General features: G+C 43.5%; 2 protein-coding genes across 3 annotated transcripts in view; one reads left to right on the forward strand and one right to left on the reverse strand.

Moving 5' to 3' along the window:
* schip1 (schwannomin interacting protein 1) overlaps window positions 1–17,392 on the reverse strand; it is a 183,842-nt gene extending 166,450 nt beyond the window's left edge. For both annotated transcript variants that reach the window (XM_076100927.1, XM_076100926.1), the window contains exons 1-5: window positions 17,370–17,392; window positions 17,025–17,118; window positions 10,550–10,617; window positions 9,919–10,005; window positions 8,792–8,933 (exon numbers count right to left, since the gene is read on the reverse strand). In XM_076100927.1, the coding sequence (XP_075957042.1) occupies window positions 8,792–8,933; window positions 9,919–10,005; window positions 10,550–10,617; window positions 17,025–17,118; window positions 17,370–17,392 (414 nt within the window). The remainder of the gene's footprint in view (window positions 1–8,791; window positions 8,934–9,918; window positions 10,006–10,549; window positions 10,618–17,024; window positions 17,119–17,369) is intronic.
* A 623-nt stretch (window positions 17,393–18,015) lies between these two features.
* On the forward strand, window positions 18,016–19,005 carry LOC142958954 (P2Y purinoceptor 3-like). The gene has a single exon (XM_076100022.1). The coding sequence runs from the start codon at window positions 18,016–18,018 to the stop codon at window positions 19,003–19,005; it is 990 nt and encodes a 329-aa protein (XP_075956137.1).
* The last annotated feature ends 777 nt before the right edge of the window (window positions 19,006–19,782 follow it).

A 19,782-nucleotide genomic window follows, 5' to 3' on the forward strand; every position in this document is an offset into this window, starting at 1 on the left:
GCGCACTATAGAGGAGTACCTGGCATTGGGCCCATAGCACCTTTTACTCCTTTATTGTGTTATGTTCTGTTCTTTGTGATGCAGTGAAGTACTCCGACTCTTCATGTGCATCAAACCAGAGGACAACACCTCCTCCTACAACCCTGACTCGTAGATCAAAAAGACATGAGAAAGGGCAGACAGAGATCAAATGTGCCTTTGAGAAATCCACCCAAAGGACATCCAGAGCCTCCACTGGCATACTTAACACACGTATCCAATATGACAACACACATGCATGCACATTCAACTTGACTGAGTGGTTAAAGGTTAGCTTTGCAGAAGCAGGCGTAATCTCACCAGGTCAGTTTTGAATAGGAGATCAGACTGGAAAACGTCGAATGAAAATCAACTGAGCCCTGCAGCTGCTTGAAGAAAAAGCAAACCCCTGTCACACTATTTAACCTAACTATTGTAGAAAGACTGTGCAACGGCATTGATTAATTCCAATATTTCTTCAGAAATAATTCCGGTGGGTAATTTGTGACAATGGGCACAGAACATCCACAATGTCTATCTAAAAATAAAGCCAAAAGACGAACTAACAGCCCATTCAGCAGCTCCTTGCAAAGAGGAGAGAGACACGAGGCTTGTTACAGCAGGGAATCCAGCAGCTGACACAACAGCACACTGACCACTGAAATACTCATTTGAATGCTTATTTAGTATAATCTCTTTAAAGACCTTAGGTGTGCCTCAGACACAGACAAACAGAGAGAGAAACAGATGGAAACACAGGCCGACATACACGTGGAAGATAGACTGGTAGCTAGATAAACAAAGGGAATGTAAGGACAATGTCTGTGTAAGCACAACCACCACCACATTGCCAAAAATGATGTCTCCTTAAATGGCCAGAGAACATTTCATTAATCGAACTCCTCCTGCTTAAACTGTTACTGCGCTGTTAGAGCAGTGATGAGAAGCTTGGCTCTCCGTTAGGGCACAGACTAATGAGACAATCAGCAGCTATAGCTGTCACAGCCTGGACTTTATGGTATCAGGGAGGTGCCTCTAGTTTAACAGCCATTGACCGACTCATCACTCCTTTCTACTTAGCCTCCTTATGGTTGATGGAAAGAGGAGTAATCTGTGGATGGTCGTAACTGAATTTGAATAACGGAAGAGAGAATATTAATATATAAAGAGGACGGACAAACTTAAAATGAGCTCTGTAGCTGGCAATCCCCCAAGTACAGGTGTGGAAGCGAACGTGTGTTTTGTAGAATCGTCTTATGAGCTTTCTTCCTCTCTAAGGACTCTGCGTGTGGCGAGCAAGGTGTCAGTGATTAAATCAGAAGTAGAAGAAGAAGAGAATACCTTATGGACCTGCTGCACACCATGGTAATACATGTAACTTACAGCCTGGACTTCATTTTCTCCTTCCCTTTATGGCTTCCCCCACCCTCCTTTTACATCATGCACACACTTTTGATTTTACTCTACAATGCAGCTACCCTCTCCTCCTCGAGGATTGCTACTAACTTATGTCTCTGCATCTTCACTCAGCCCTTGCTCCTCCTCATCACAAAGTGTACCGCAGCAGGGGTATCGTCAGAAGGAGGATTATAATAGCTCTGATCTGATTAATTGACAGTACTGGTAGACGGCAGGAGTGAGGGAGATGGAGAGAAGGGGCACAGTGATGGTGAGCAGTTAGAGTTAGAGAGCGGGGTTAACTATTCCAGAGGTTTCATCTGAGCAGGTCAGAGAGGAGATCAACCCTTAACGCGTCTCCTCCCTGCTGCTGCCCTCCTCCGCTCTTTACGCTACTCCTCTCTCCTCCAGGGATCTCATTATGGAAGACTCACTGGCCATGAGGACTGAACCTATGCGCATGAGATGGGCTAAAGAGGGGGACGAGCCCTGTGCGGAAGGGAGCAAGTGGGGGGGGGGGGGGGGGAGAGAAATCAAGAGACTGAAAAGAGATGGAGGAGGAAAGGCTCCGGAGAGAAAAACTGGATACTGCAGAATGGGGGAAAAAGAGAGTAGTGGGCATAACTGGTCGGGGAAAGTGTGTGTGCAGAGAGAAGTGTGCTGTAATAGAACAGTAGAGCATATTGCCTCAGGTACCAGATTGTTATTACTGCTGCAGATGGCTTGGAGACACGCAGATTTATGTTTCGTTATAGTCTGTGTGTGTGTGTGTGTGTATGAGTCACATCCATGTCTGTGAGCATATGTGAGCATGCTATATGCTTGTTTAGTTTAAGTAATGTCAGTTAAATGGCATGTTTTCTAGATAAATAAGCAATTAGAAGCTCAGAGGGAGGCTGCAGTGAGTTACGGCATCCAATCAAATCCCCATACACCATCTGTCAACTATTGCTCTCATTGTACAGCCTGCTGTAAATATCAAATCAAGTGATTCAGGATCCTGTGCTCGCAAAAAACAACAGTAAATCCCATAAACTGTGAAGACTAAATTGAGCTCAAATGCTCGCTCCCTTTTCACTCCATATTCTTTCCATCTTCCCCTCAGAACCTTGACCAAGATCTATCTCGCCCTCTACTCTTTTCAACCTGTCAGCTCTTCTCCATTTGTGTAACAGCTTTTTATTGATTTCTTTATGAAGGGGTCATAAGATGCTCTTTATGTGCCACTGAGGACTGTCGGTGTGCTAATATTTGTGTACACGAGTTGATGTGAGCATGTAAGTGTGTGTTTCTTTGCAGGCCCACAGATGTAATGGTCAACACTAATCTAATCTGGCGCAGTTTGGACAGAGACAGCGATGGAGAAGGAATTAGACACTTTGACAGACATGCCTGCGCCTGCGCATACACTCCAAATGGATTTGCTGTGCACCCACACAGCAAATGGAGGCTCATGGAGGCTCTAATGCAGAGTTATTATCCTCATAATCACTCAAAAATCCACTACATCTTCTCTATATTCTCTCACCTCTGCTGTTCAGCTTTTATAGCCATCCATCTATTTTCCCTCTCTACCACATAGACATGATACATCTCTAAGATATCTTCCCAATGGGCTTTCACAAAATCAATGGCTATTTTGCAGCACACTTTCTAGGTATCAGATTATGTGTATGCTGGGGTACGTACACGACGTCTATGTTGATTCTCACATGCTGATAATTCTCAAATACAAAGGTGTTATCAAAAAGTTCCAATAGCTCGGGGGACAGACAGCATGAACGAATAAAAGATGTAAATAACACTGAAGCTGTTAATGACTCACATGTACAATGTGGATTTCCACAGCACTAGTTCCTTCAGTGCAATAGTCTATAGTCATACCCACAAATATGCAGAGAAATAAATTACTTTGCAGTTGTTTTGCTCACTCAGCTGCTGCAAATAACATTTCCTGCACATTTTTCGCATTAAAGGCATGGCAGAAGAGAAAGAGCTTCTGCCCTTTAAGCCACTGGAAGGCTTTTAAGGGGAAACATCTGTGTAGGAAGCATTGAGTTTAGAAATCTTAACGGGTAACTACACCCTGAAATTCAGCTAAAACCCTCCATCACAGTTTATCTAAAACAAATGCAACACAGGGTCAACGTGTGGGTATCTGTGTTGCAGCGGAGCCATCGGCATTTTAGACGCTCTCCCACTGTGTGTTTGTCTATGGGGGAGTGTTAGTACATAGCCGCAGTCAAACTGTTTATCACGGTTAACGTTACTGTTTGTCAGCTCTAAAAATCTTGTTAAGCGGAATATACAGTAGCACAGTTATTGGCGGGCCCATGCGTTTTGTTTACTGCCACTGAAGAGGAATATAAATCTCGTTCATGTATATGACGATATCTGTCCACCGCGAGATACACGGGGACACATGCAGCCAGCGTTACAACAGTTATACATGGCGCAGGGTCCTTGTACAACATAAACCACAGAGTCTTCATCACAGACACGTACAAGCAAATTATGAGGAGAACTGGAATTCCAGCCTTTCAGTTGTATGCCTCCGCCAACTAGTCAAGTCCAAATTATAATCACTTTATCATTTCATCCGAGAAGACGTTCGGGTGTAATTAGTTATGGCAAAGACATTTTTTTTAAGGTTGTAAGGTTCCATCCAGGTGTTCCTGAGATATCATGTTCATGGGAACATACAAAAACAATCTTTAGCATGGAATTTCTCTTTAATACACAAACAAGAAACTGTTGACAGTTTGCGAAGTCCTGCCCCTCTTAGTCACTGTTAGTATTCATATTCTAAGTGTGTAAATGTATCCATTACAGAGTAGTATATACTATATTATATCTGCCGTTATACAACACTGACACAATATGGAATTGTTAAGTTTGCATTAACAGCAAACAGCAGCAAACTAAGACAGGATCACATTAGAAAACATCCTCTTCCCAAAATATGATAAAATATACTATAAAAAAAGGACAATTTGGTTTATTTCTAATATAAGCTTGTGCAGCTGAGTTAAGTCCATGTCTGTGTGTGTACTTGAGTTTAAATGTTGCTCTTCCCCAACGAATACAAATGCAAGAGTTACTGTCTCTCAAGGAGCCGGCTGAGCCTGAGCCTGAGCCTGCTTTGACAGTAAATAAGCTAATAGGCAAATGGTATGGCTATTAAATGAGTTAAGCCCGATCGATGTCAACTCCAGGGCAGGCAGAGGTATATAAATTCATTTCACATGAGACACCAACTGACACCAATAAAACAAGTAATCTGTTAGCATCTGTCTGCTGAATCGGGGGGTCTGGTGTGTGTGTGTGTGTGTGTGTGTTTGGGAACATGGATGTGTGTATGTGCATCAAGAGGCAGTGGGAGGGAAGGCGGGAGATGACAAGGAATGAGGACGGGAAAAAGGGATTACGCGGGGTAGATGTGGAGGCATGGATGAAGCCGTCACTACGAGTTTGTCAGATTCTTGGCGGTGAGAGATGAGAGAATGATCTCCCACGCAGGCAGCAGGAATGCTTACACTCACACTTTCCCTCCGCCTGGGCCCCAGAAAAGGAGGAGAGAAAAGTGCAAACATGTCACACAGATAGGAACAGATCAATGTCAACCAACACTGTTAGCAAACAAACACAGCCACGGACACACACATTTGCACAAGCGCCGACCAAGCATAGATGATGTAATGTGTTTTTTTTTCTCTTTTCCAAAGACAGCCCTTCTCATCTCTTAACCATCCGTCACTGAAAATATTTCATTAGTGATTGTAATGACAGACACAGTACTGAAGCATCTCATTTTCATTCTCATCGCAATACTTTAGCTTTGATCACTGGCTTGTGTCTCAGAATAAAACTCACCAAGGCATCCCAGAGGGCCACACTGTGAATCATAGGGATCCACTCAAACAACAGAGTCAGCACGTACGGATGCTTACATGCAAATTAACTACACTCAAGCACATATTCACATCACCCGACAAAAAGAGCATATCGTTTCAAAGCTAAATACAGAGAAAACTGTGCCCGGTGTCAAACCATAATCTACATTTAAACTAATAAAAAACGACAGGCTCTTTGCTGTGTCCAAGACCTCATCTGTATTCAAAACTGCAGCCGATCAGTTATCAGGTATCTTTTTCAAATTCACCTCGATAAGTGGACATGCAGAATGTTAAGTTTAGCCCGGAGGTAAGTTAGAAACATGGCTATGAGTACTGCCCTTAGCGATTGGCCTTCACCATGTTAAACTAGCTAACTTCATTTCTAATGCAAAGTGGTCTAAAATCTTCTCATCGAACTTTTGTCAGGAAAGCCAATTCACACATTTCCCAAATATATCAACCATTCCTTTAATTTAGAATTTCACCGTCACATATCACACAATTACCTTTCTGAGGGGATTTTATGGCATTAAATGCTCAAATATAGTCCATATTGTTTTTCTATGTTTTGCAACAACCCAACACACATCTACACAGCAGCCCCGCAGGTCAGCCAGCAGTGATGCTCAGAACAGTCCGATCTATTGATTTATTATCAACGGGCCATGCATTGACCAGAGCAGGAGCTGTAGGTCCTGGCCCCACTGTGTATTAATAATTAATTTGGGTCTAGGGCTACGGCTGGCTTGAACCCACCATTGCTGGACAACTGCAATATATGTTTGATACATGTAGGAAGACATAAGAGACACCTTGACATTGATATAATCAGAGTTGAATTCTGCAAGGTGTTATGAGAGACAGAGTGTGGTTTGAGGATGTTCTTCTATATTTGAGTAGATGAGGGAGGAAAAACAAACACACACACACACACACACACAAGCCTATGTGTGTGGTGTTCAATATGAGTCCCATGAAATATGCATGACGTATGTTTGAACGCCCCCCCCCCCTACAGGTCAGGACCAAGGTCCTCACATAAGCTCACATGAGCTCACATGGGTACACACACACACACACACACACACACACACACACACACACACACACACACACACACACAATGTGGCACTCTGGCCTTCCACTGATGAATGTCTGTCCTTCAGAAAGCACAACAGGCACAGGAGAGTGATACAGTGTGAATGAGAACAGAGTGCGGGAAAGAGAAAAGGTACATAATAGTCTGTTGAGACGCTTTCTAAGAACTATAATTGACAGCATACACACAAACATTTTAATAACTTTGTTTTCATGGAAAATTGAAATTAAATTGTATGCTGATAATAAAACATTGACTGTTAAGTAATTACATTTCCTCCAAAACTGCACCAAATTACAGGAGCTACTCTCACTCAAACAAATCTCACTATACAAGTAAAAATGAATTGCAGTACATCACACGTTATTTGACATGTTTTACATTCCCAAAAGAAAACAGGTTTGTGGGTGGAGATACTGAGATGGGGGGCGCTATATTCTAATTGGACTCTATGTGACAAAGGAAGGGGAGCCAAATACGAATGGCTTGTTGAATCACATGCTTTCTGATTAAGACAGCCAATAAAAAACTGACTGGGTTGTCTTATTTCATAAGACAATAATTCTTATTGTGTGTGGTATGTACTGCAGATACCCACATGTATTTGAAAAAGTGAGTTTTTCATAATACGTCTTTAAACTACTTTAAACTATGGTGTTTTGATGTTTAATCTATGACCGTGCATCATATGTTATTAGCGTATCATAATGTTTTATATGTAAAATCTTAGTAAAGAAGTAACGTTGAACTATAGCTGATGAAATGTAGTGTAGTTATAATCTAAAGTAGCATGAAATGGTAAAAATCAAGTCAAATACTACAAATTTATATTTAACTAAATTGGTTGTGAAATTGTACTTGCACATTGCAACCATCTTAACGACCCTCCACTCACCCCTCCCTCTCCAAGCGAGTTGGAGAACTACGGTGAACTTCAGGTGGCATAAAAACGCTAGAAAAAAATTCGCTAGAGACAGTTTTTGGTTTGAGCATTCTGGGCTCCTGTAGAAACATGGCGGTGCAACATGGCAGACTCTGTAAAGAGAACCTGCTCCCTGTGTAAATACAAACGGCTCATTCTAAGGTAACAAAAACACCGCAGTTCTTTGTTTCAGGTGATTATACGCTTATGAAAACAGAGTTTTAGTCGAATATTATATTCCATTTATGGCATTAAATCCCCTTTAATCCAACACACTGCTCCTTTAAGGTGGGGGTTGGAGAGGAGTATAGAAGCCACACTATACCCACCTACAAGTAACTACTGCGTTGAAGTGATTGGATGTGTGGCAGATATATCATTTTACATGTCCAATAAAGATTATGTTGAAAAAAAAAGGACGTTAATAGGGTAGAGATGGAGGAGAGGAGGAGGGGTTCTTTGTCATCTTGGCTTTTAAGTTACTGTATCTTTCTAATTAGGAAGACATTTGCTGCTGTGCTAATGAACAACAAACTCTTTCAAGCAGAACAAACAAGCTAAAAACAAAGCACACACACACAGTCTCTCACCAGGACACCAGCCCATCTGTTTGCTTAGGGAATCTTGCTTTCCTCTGGCGCTGTTTAAAAAGAGAGTGGGAGAAATCCCACACACACACTAGTGAGTATGCAGACATGACATCATAGTTTTCTGTGCCGAGTCTCTGCAAAGAGCGTGGGCAGGAGTGCGCGGGTAGCTTGTGTGAATACTACACAGACGGAGAAACCAGCAGAACAGACTGTGCGTGTTTGTGTCTGCGTGTCCTTGTCTGTCACTTAGAACTTGAGGCGATCTGAAGGCATCTTTTTCGCATCTCCGCATTCATCTCCTTATCTCTGCCTCTGCCTTTCCCCCTTGACTCTGTTTCTGTCTCTCCCCTTCTCTTCTCACTGTTTATCTGCTGCTCATACAGTCATTTTTTTTCCCTCTGGCATTTGTTTGGCTGCCATGCCCTGTGAGCACTGTTTAATTCTCCCCTACGCTCCCTCCAGAGAAGGAAGGGGTGAGGAGGTGGGTGGGTGGTGAGATGGGGGGGAGGACAAGGGCAGAGCCACTTCATTAATCAATCAACCAGCTTTGAAAACCTAATTAATGGCTAATTAGAGATCCGGGCATAGTGCCAGCTGGCATCCAATCCACCTCCACCAATACGACCCCTGCGGTCCCCCAGATGACACTAGAGGTAAACACTCCTCCCTTGCTCCCTCCTTTGCGCTCTCCTTTATTGGTCTATCCATCAATGCATCCACTCACCCATTCATTTTTCGTCCTCTGCAGAAACAACAGATCACAGCTGATAACTCAGACAACGTAAAGATGTCTAGATCTCTCGCCACCTGCCTCATTCCCATGTTGCACCAGATGGCTGTCTGTCGGATTTTCTTCACGCGGGCTTACCGGAGAAATATTGGTGGTCATCACGGGGTCCCGCAGGCTCTCAGAAGGCACCATCTCACCCTGACGGTGGTTGCCGCGGTTCTTGCCTTGTCCCTGCCAGCTCCCTGTGCGGGAGGTGCTGGCACGCCAGGCCCGCTGGATCCTGGTGACATACACGGACAAAATATGTACATCAGCGACATCTACATCTCATAACGTAATTACAGCGGCCACGTGGGAGGAGTCATTTTGGGCGGCCAGGGTTTTTAAAAGTCATGTTCATTTTCTGCATGGATGGGGGGGGGTAAATGGTGTCAATGTGCACCATATCCCATTTCTCTCTCAACTTCTCGTTTTTTTCTTCCGAAACATCTTTTCATTTATTAATTCTTCATTTCCCTGTCCTCAACGTTTCTTTTCTTTTCTCCGTGTAGGTCTTACACAGCTCACACACTTTTCCGACCTCTCCCCGCCGTTTTCACCCTCCACAGATCGCTCTCTCTGTCTCTCTCTCTCTCTCTTTCCACTTTCTTTTATCCCTGCAGTCACCCCAACACCCGGGTCCAGGATGAAGTGTAGGATCAATTACCCGATGGAGAAACACATTCACCTCCAGTGGAGCAGAGAGACAGCTGAGCCGAATGGAACAAATTGAATTAAGCCATAACTCCTAGCTCCAAAACCAATACCTTTGCCCTCTTCTTTTTCAATCCCTATTTTCTCCACTTTTATCCTCCCCTTGCTCCGTCCATCTGTCCGTGTTTCCGGTTCCTCTGCCCTCTGTGTAAGTTTTTCCTGAGAGTTTTTTGCTATCCGCCTCACCTTTCTATCATCATGTTGATTCTACACAGAAACGTTCTCTTCTCTATCCTCGACTTTCAAGGAAGTCAAACCCTGAGGCGTGAGCAGTCCTTCCCTGTTAAACCTATAAAATCGTGGCCCCGTGTTTAAATAAAATGGTGCTAGGTGGCAGGCTACGAGGGTTCAGTGCACTCTGACCCCTCCCACACATGAATGTATCCCTCCCACACAGTGAAAACAATTCACTTTTGAGGTCATAGGTAACATGGGTGACACTCAACGTGAAATTGACTCAAAATGCAGAAAAATAAATACAGATAGAGAGATGAGTCACAGGTGATACTCACACGATAGCCTTTATCTCCAGCTGCTGTTGCTGCTCACGACGACGAGGGCTATTGTCATCTGCTTCCTCACTCTTACGAGGGTGGCTTCTACGACAATAAGAGGGATGAACAGAAATATGATGACAAAAACAGCAAAGGCTGTTTACATCTCACATTGAAAGCCCCAAAAAAGTTACAGCCTAATAAGCACTTCTTTTGGTAGAGTAAGAGGATGTCACGGTAGAGTTTATGTTCAAGAGTGCGGCCTTGTTATGGCAGAACAAGTGTCTTGCGTGATCAAGTTTCAAATTCTTTACTATCATATGCACAACAATTAGCACTAGTTCAATGAAAATCGCGGCTCTCAGGCTCCCTCCAACAATGCTCATTAAATATGTATAAAAAATATATATATATGAAATATAGGGCTAAAATATAAACATTAATGAAATAAAGTAATATAAATTTGAGTTAGACAGCATTGCAAATGAATACATTGAATGTAACAGGAATGTATAAATGTATATGCACAGTACAATAGAACAAGGGCTTTAAAATAGAGTGTATCATCCTCATTGTAGATTGAACGCTGTTTATAAAATATGAGGAGTCTTTCATGGAAAAGTAGGGACAATATTGTGTAGTGTCTTACCTCTCCACCTTGGGAGCTGCTTGCCCTCCACTGTGATTACAGTAGCGATGACACCTCTTCACTTCTTCCTGCACAGTGAAAAGCACCAATATGTCAACAAGGTTTTTAATTTTCTCCGCCAGGCATATGACACAAGAGGAGCTGTGCTTCGATAACACACAATAACAAATCAGATGCATTTCACGTATGTGTAATCTGTCCTCCTTCCAAGCGTACTGTCTGTTTGGCAAAGTGACATAACAAAACCTAAACAGAGGAAAACTGCTGCTTTTTATGATTCCTTTCTGTTGTCTGTTTATCAACCGTAAGAGTGGCAGCTTGTCTGGGTCTGTCAACATATAGGCACTACTAATCACATGGTGGCAGGAAAAACAATTGTGTGTGTGTGTGTGTGTGTGTGTGTATCCTATTGCTGATGCATAACAGCATGCGTTGGCTCTGCAGGTGCCAACCAGCCAGACATCGGCTGCAACCCAGGGGGTGAGGTCGATTCTCAGGTGGCTCTGGGGCGACTGCCATACAGCTCAATGGGGACTAGACAGATGGATGTGCTCCCAAAGCAACCAGGCAGCTCCAATGCATCTCTAGTATTCAATATATCTGTATGTTAGCTAGCAGGGTGCAAGCTGCGAGTATTTGTCCATGTTTGTGTTCTCGTGCTGAAGTGTCTCTTGTGTCTTAAGGGTGTAACGATAAATTCAGCTCGCTCAGAGTGACGATAGGCTTGGCCATTTTTACTGCCTTCTGAAATTAGTCTCAATAATTCACTGCTGCTCGGACCTCTGTAACGTTAAATCTATAACTCGACCACCAAGGTCAGAGCTGAAGGCAAACCCTTTTCTTTTGATAAGTGTCACAGGGGATTACTAATTTAACCCTTTACATTCCAACACAGATGAAGGGTTTCTATCCTAGGAAACATTATGTTTAGCTTTTGATTTTAATTGATACAAATTTTTAAATATAATTATTTTGAATAACCAAGGGGGGGCCCTTACAGTCCCTCTCTGCAAGCGACTATGGTAGTGAAACATTTAGCGATTTTCCTTAGGGGTCAGCGATTTCCAAAACAGATCAAAAAGAGTGATAACTGGACTTAAGTTACATTCATCGAGATGCCAGAAACATGACACCAAATGAATGCTAATGTTGCCTTGTCTGCTGGATGTATAATAAGCAACTATGTGCTATCAAGTTCGCCATATAAACTTTAGAACTGCTGCACCCCAGTAGCCTGAGTCAAAAAACAAATGAAGTGATGCAGGTTTAAACGGTGCAGTATTTAACATTCTGAACATTAATAGCAGCAAACAACTATTTGCTATGAAAAGCTATAGTGGAGCAATATATACCTGAGCAGAGAATAAAGTCACACTCCATCTGTGTGTATGTTGTTATCTGAGCTTCTCCTTGCTTTGTTGACACAGCCGGGCCGGCCGCGCGTGCATCCAGTGCATGCAAGTACAGCTGGGCATTCTGTCCCGACCATTGGCGTCGTCTAGGAGCCTTGTACCTATTCTCCGCTTCCATAGAGTTTCTGGATACCCCCTCAGGTAAACACGGTTAGCTCTGTCAGCACTTTCGCCATAGTGTGCACTGACGGCTCTGTAAGCACCGTATGAGCCTTAAACATGTTGATGAGCCGTAGAGCAGCGGCTGTGAGCTAACCGCTGGGGCACGCTCACATGTAGGCTACTAACATGCACTAAAAGCGTGCGCGGCCGGCCCGCGTCTAGCAAAGCAAGGAGAAGCTCGGATAACAACACACAGAGCAGATATCAACACAATTCATATATATCCATTCACTCCTTTATACCTTCTGCCAGCACCCTCCTTAACTCTATGGGGACAAACGTATAACGAATACTTTTATATATTTTTTTATATTTTTCTAACTCACTGTTTTTGCTCTTTTTTTTTGTCTTAGTGTTGTATTTATGTGCCATATGGTTTAATGTGTGCTAAATATATGTATCCCACTATTGTATAACCAACTGCCTCAATGGGGACAAAAAAAGTTATGTCGTTTTCAGGGATTGCAACACTTGCTTGATGTAGGCTGCCTTGCGTTGGTCCTTTTTTTGCAGCTGCTATTATTGTTTACAATGAATTTACTATTAGCCTACTATCTTTTGTGTGTTTACAACCAATCATAATGTATCGGGTCTCTGGACCGGATACAATTCACTAAAGTTATATGAGAGCAATACAAACACTAAGGGAGCAATGCAACTGCAGATTGTGACAGGAGAAATGCATTATTGCAGATACAGGGTGCATGACAATCTGTTAAATCAATAGCTGAGTACACGATAGCATAAACGGTATATTAACAGAATCCTATTCTGCTGGGCATGTAAACAGCTTAATCGCATTATTTCCAATATAAAATAAGGGCAATCAATAGACTGAAAGGCTAGGGAAGGTGAAGGTAGACAGTAATATGCATAATGTTACTGAAAAATGAGAGAAGGAAGGAAAACAGGAAGGAAACGGTAGAGAAAACAACAACGCATAGCAGAAGGTATGCTGCCCTCTAATTGATGAGTTATTAAAATCATAATTTCTCAGAGTCCTAGTTCTATCACAGAGATCGATGGCAGGCATAGTTGGATGTCCACACACACACAACTACACCCACACCCCCACACACACAAGCTTTTTCCCTTGTGTGTCTGTGAGATGGTTTGCTCTTTGTGCCCTTCAGACTAGTGTGGTCGCTCAGTGAGATAAACTCCCACCCACATGAACACAGCACACACACACCTGAGTGCACTGAGAGAACACACACACACACACATCAATCTGATCTCAGAGGGTTTGATTGCAGCATGCTGATGCGCTGAAACATCTGCATCAGACTATTGGCTGTTTGGCCGCCGCTCGACTGTCCGATCAGCCCAGGGAAATGTCCAATCAGGAGAAGAGCTGTTCGAGATGCTTGTTAATCGTAACATCGGAAATCAATTTACATGCGCTGTGCGTGCAAGGAGTAATATGGAAGTCAACATTTACTCTTCCGACTGAGCCCCGAGTACAAAAAGAGCCCGCTGAGAGATGGAGGTGTTACTGATGTGCTCATGTGATTACATGATTTGAAATGCTATTTTCTCTTAGTGTTATGGCTATGGGGTAAAAAAAAGTACTTTTTACTGAGAGAAATGGATGGATTTATGTAATTTTGCTCAAACCTTTCAATCATATTTGAGTAGAGAGGGAGCAGGAGACAGAGAAAAAGACACTCAGGTTGTGAGACGTAAATTGACAAAGAATCAAAAGTGATAACATTTTATTGACTAAGAGCTGCAGTGAGAAAGCAGATTCATACTCATCAGTCAACAGCGTTTACAGACCTATACATTCTCATATACCCAGACTGCTGCAGTTACACAGCCATCAATACCTGACCTATAATGACCTAATAAACGGACCTATGAGGCACAGATAAGGAACAGTGGCACCAAGGACGCTTACATCGTGCACATATACAGAGGTGAGGTTAATTTAATCGAGACAGGCCCATTTCTGTTAGAGCCATGCACAGGTTTATATGATTCAAAAGAAATGGCTCTCGTAGAAGACCCAATATGAGCACACACACTAGGGCTGCACAAGTGGCACTTTTTTTTTTTCCATCAATGGTTTCGTCCAGTAAATTCAACAAATGTTGCACAATGCACAGTTCCCAGAGCTTAAGGTGACGTCTTTAAAGTGCTTGTTTTGTCCAACCAATAGTCTATAACTGCAAAGTATTCGATGATATAGAAATAGAGAAAGGCATCAAATCTTCACATTTGAGAAGCTTTGGTATTTCTGCTTTGTGAATGATGATTTCTGCAGGTTTTTGGATCACTGATTAATCACTAATGCACACTGAATATTCAACATGAGTCTTTAATTCTACATGTGTTGAACCGATGGTGGCGCAGTGAAGAATGTCAGGCATTTAAAGAGGTTGGAAAGAGCATATCTGGGATGTAAAATGAGGGGAGCGAGGGGCTATCAATAACAAGAAAAAGGAGGCCATATGTTTATTCTAAATTGGGGAGATGAGGAAGAAGAAAAAGACATCGCGAGAAATGCAGAAGATGGGTGGGGTGTGACGAGTAGAGATGAAGGAGGTGTGAGAGTGAGAAAATGACTACATAGTCTATCAAAATGCAAAATGGGAACGTTTGGGACGATTCCCCCTGCTACGATTTGCCAATGAAGAGCTGCTCTGACTAACATATGGCGAGGGAGTGAGAGCGCACACGCACACATTCGTTGAGGGGGCTTCCTTCAGTGATTGAGTAAGCTCTCTCATTTAGACCAAACCAGCCTTCCAAGACGTGGTAATGGGATGGGGATGTAAACATTTTTATTATTATTTTTAAATGGCAGGAGTGTTTGCAGGTGCGCATGTGTGAATCCATGCATGCATCTTTGTGTATGTTTGTAGGAGTTATGGTACATTTTAAAATAGCCCATTTTATTTTTTTTCTAAAGCATTGAACCAGAGTGTACACACACAAACACGTACAAACACACCCACACACACACACACACACACACACACACACAAACACAGAGGATGTATGTCGCTCCATCACATGACCGTGGAGACAAGAGACATCTGACATTGTGAAGGCTCATCTTGCTCCAGCACGGGTTATTACGACTCAATCGCGGAGCGTTTGAGTGAGCTGGCGCAAACAGCACTCAGCACAGCTCTCTCTATCCCACTGGGGGGAGAGACAATAATGCACTTCTGAAATATGACACCCTTCCCCGGCGCCACACTCCCTCTATGCACATCTCTCACTCTATATATTACAGAGCGCTGTATCTGACTCCCACGGTTAGTGTGGGGGGAACTGGTGCTGCCCTGTACAGGGACTGGATGACAGCTCTGTGTGCTGGATTTCTGCTCATTAATAAACTGTTTACCGCATGTTGACTGAATTAGGAACAATGGGCTTCATGCATGATACTGATTAATGATTTCAAGATTCCACTTGCAAGTGCTGTGTCAACAATATCACCTGTACTGTATATTTCATGCCTAATCCCATTAAACGTGACCCCCCGTTGGCATGCTGTTTAAATAAGCTCTGTGTAAAATGGTTAACAACAAGGCCTTGTGGCCGTAAAATGCAGCTGTCCCATTGATTATGGAGTAATAGCTGGATGGATTAATGGGTTTCTCAGGGGGTTCACACCTCGGCAATGAATCTGAATCACTCACACAGATGCAGCATGTGGAGCAGCCTCCATATCCAATAACCTGCATTTCTATCCTCATTCATATTTCACACGCCAATTACTGGTTAGTTCTTCATCAAGCTTCTTCTCATATGAACCTCCTCTGACATGGCGTCTCATGGAGTTAATGCTGTATCAATTTGGAAAAGTCATTTTTGGAGAGCGATAATGAAATTCAACTGTCAAGTGATGCAGTGTAAACGGATTGGAACAAATCTGGAGTCAAAATGAGAAAGTTCCAGTGAACATGCAATGGACAAGAAAGAGACAGAGAGACAGTGAGACAGGGTTGCACCATCATAATATATTGCAGAGTAAGTCGGAAGCTGTGATGGAACAGTGCTTTCAGAGCTCATGCGCTCAATATCCCCAGCCGCCGATAATGCGCAACACTACATCACATAGTATTAAATATTCAGAAGCTCAATACAACCAGGTGAACTTGTGCACCTATACTCACCCAAGCACATAAAGAAAACATATCGACTTCTGTTAGATTCCAGCAAAACTGATTTACATTATCAAGTAAATTACAGCAACATGCTCTCCTCAAACCTGAGGTTCTAAAACATGCATTATTCCTTTACATGAGCTCTGGCCTCATCTTGAGGAGGAAGGCATGCCACCTCAGTCGTTTCAGCTCAGCTTTACCCTCAATACTCCCTGCTGATTGTGAAGTCATTTGTAGCGGGAGGTACAGTATGTAGTATTTTAATGAGACCTTTTCAGCTGCTGCCAAGACATAAATCTTTCAAAGGCCTTAATTAAAGCCAACAGGAAAAAGGAATTCCCCAAGCCAAATTGAATTCAGTCAATTGTGCCATTTGAATGGGTGAATAAGGGGATCAATATTCAAAGCAGTTAATAATAACACATGAAGGTATAGGGGAGAGATTTGGGTTCCACTGTCCGTTGCTGATATATGTTGTATTAATAGGGAATAGTTGCCTAAATGTTGTCATATTGCAAAGAATCATAGTTCTCTATAAATGTAATGTTTTTACAGTCAATTAACTTATTTTCCCGCTTAGAGACTTTGCTTATGAGCAGTATAAGCGTAAACTACACACTGCTCCTAAAAAAAGATCAGAAAGTGAATTACATCATTGCTGAAATGCTCCCTCGCCAAAAGAGAAGATACCGTCACCCATTCGCAATACCCTCCCAGCAGGTAATGACATAATCCAGTTTACAGTAAGAACGACTGTCTTGCTGCTCTCTCCTGAGTTACCTGGTTGTTAATGCACAGAGCAAGGTGTTTCCTCTCCCGAGCCACAGCCAGACTCCCGCTGCGCAGCCTCGCCTCCTCTCCCTGGTACATGCTTCTGGAAGGACACCGCACCAAGTTAGGACACACAAAAAGAACTCCAACGAAAATGAAACACGCTATAAGCCGGTATGTGAACAGCCTGTAGCCTATACTCATCCCTGTGCGGCTGCAGAGGAGTAACGCTATGCAGGATGTCTATCACCCATCAGTGCATGTCGGAGCAGCCTGTACTGGAGCTTCTCGTTTGTCCTAAATAAACACTGTTGACATGAATGACACGGATCAGTCGATGGATGTGACACTAACCTGTACGTGCCGTTCCTTAGCATGACGAGCGCTCTCTCTCTTTCGCTCTCTCTCTCTCTCTCTCTCTCTCTCTCGCTTCACTGTCAGACAGAGATGAACACTTTTAGTCGGGAGCAGCCGGAGAGAGACCACACTTGGAAAATTCTCGCAGCCAATGGGATGCTGAGCGTGTGCGCGTTTTTATACAGCGCCCATGCGTGCGCGCGTGTGCGTTTGTGTGTGTGTGTGTGTGTGTGTGTGTGTGTGTGTGTGTGTGTGTGTGTGTGTGTGTGTGTGTGTGTGTTGATGGTGTCATTTAACTTGCTATATCGGGTCTAATCACAGCATTGATTATTCTGCACGCCTTCTCTCTGGGGAAGGGCAATCGCATACTACGGTATCTAGTCCATTATTGCGGGCTCATGAAATGCCTCACGGTGCGCCAATCTATTTGCGCATGCCCTAGATATGGCGCTATATTGGTTTACATCACACGGGTGTGGGCTGGGAACAGGAGGGACGCACACGTTGAACAAACATGCATATAAAAGGAGCACACAGTCATCCGTACACACAGCAGTTAGGTGAGCTGCAGATTGTAGAACTGGTATATTCATTTACGTCATTTAAGTAAAGTGACAAGGCCTCCTAATTATCAAACTTTTGAATGGAGGACTTCCAAATCTGTCCAGTGACTAACTACTACCAAAGGATCCTCCTGCCAGTGTCCTACAGCCTTGTGTTTCTGCTGGGCCTGACTTTAAACGGTGCCCTGCTGTGGTGCGTGTGCGGTCGGACGCGCCGCTGGAGCAGCACGGTCATCTACATGACCAACCTCGCCGTGGCGGACCTCCTCTACGTGCTGGCCTTGCCCCCTCTCATCATCAGCAATGCCATGGGCGAGCTGTGGCCCTTCGGCAACGTCGTCTGCAAAAGCGTCAGGTTTTTCTTCTTCGTCAACCTCCACTGCAGCATGATGTTTCTCACATGCGTCAGCGTGCACCGGTTCCTCGGAGTGTGCTTCCCCATCGCCGCTGTGCGTCTCAGGACCAAAAAGCTCGCCCTCTTCGCGTCAGGCTCGGTTTGGGTCCTGGCCACAGCGGAGCTTTTACCGACACTGGTCTTTGCGCACACGGGCGTCATCAACAACATGACTGTGTGCTTTGAAATGACCAACCCGGGGGAATTTAAGGTGTACTTCCCCTACGGGCTGTTTTTAGCCACAGTTGGTTTTCTGATTCCATTCCTCGTAGTCATCACCTGTTCCTGCTCCACGATGACGGTGCTTTATTGTAGGGCCGCGAACCGCATTTCGAACGCAAGGACGGCCCGTATGCACAACAAGTCTATTTCCACACTCTTGGTCGTGTGTCTCATGTTTGTGATGTGTTTTGTGCCTTATCACATTGCTCGGACCGTCTACTTGTTTGTGAGGGTCTACCTGCCCGGAGACTGTCATCTTCTCAACGTGGTCATGATCTCCTTCAAAGTGTTGAAGCCTGTGGTCAGCTTCAACTGTTGCGCAAATCCTCTCCTCTACTTTCTGGGCTGTGGTCGGCACCGCCAGAAGCTTCGGGCCTGGGTGTGGAGGAGGAAAAGAGTGCAGCCCATCGTGTGTCTGGTGGATGCAGGCACCACAAACAGGTATGGAGGGTAGAGAGCATCCATCAGAGTTCTCATTAATCCATAAGTGACATTTATCATGAGTCAGTGGGTGCTAATAACAATGTGCCAACAGTCTATATGGGGTGTTTAATAATTTATTTATTATTTCATATATAAGAATATGTATTTACAACAGGTATCAACAGGTAACAGTCACTCAATTGATATTTTTGGTTTTACTTATTGCAACCTATAAAATCTGAGGAATTGGCAAAATGAACTAACTGACACTGTAAATACTGAGCCTGCAATGATACTGAGGCCAGAAGTGACAAACATTTGAGGGAATTGCTGCCCTCTGTCGTTTGCAGAGGGTTAGAGTCTCTAAAAAAAGACCATAAAACAGCATCTGCACCATAAAGCATCATCCAATTGTATACTATATGATACAATCTCCTGGAAAACTAAATATTAATATTGTGTGGTTTCTATAAAGAGGCCACAGGTGTGGAGCAAATAGAAGATAATTGAAGAGGGGTCCAAATATAACCTCCATGGTGGTAACAATACAAGAAACACCCAGAACAGCAGTCAGTCATGTGAAGGTTAAAACACCTAAAGATTTTTAAAAGTACGACAATTTCTTGTTCAAACAGGAACAATGTGGAGAAGCAGACAGCTGAATGAAGGGCATCATTTCAGGACACTCCTGTGGGCAAGTGATGACAGATGGGTCGAGCAGTTTTCTGGGAGCTGAGAGTAGAGAGGACAAGAAAGATGGTGAATAAGGTGGAAGAAAGACTACAGATGAAGTGGAAGAGTTACTTTA

This window comes from Anarhichas minor, unplaced genomic scaffold, assembly GCF_050575085.1.
Source record: "Anarhichas minor isolate MPS153535 unplaced genomic scaffold, ASM5057508v1 ptg000026l, whole genome shotgun sequence".
Taxonomy (NCBI): domain Eukaryota; kingdom Metazoa; phylum Chordata; class Actinopteri; order Perciformes; family Anarhichadidae; genus Anarhichas; species Anarhichas minor.

Bases quoted from the DNA above. Each gene is read 5' to 3' on its own strand.
- LOC142958954 (XM_076100022.1), top strand. From the start codon at position 18,016: ATGGAGGACTTCCAAATCTGTCCAGTGACTAACTACTACCAAAGGATC.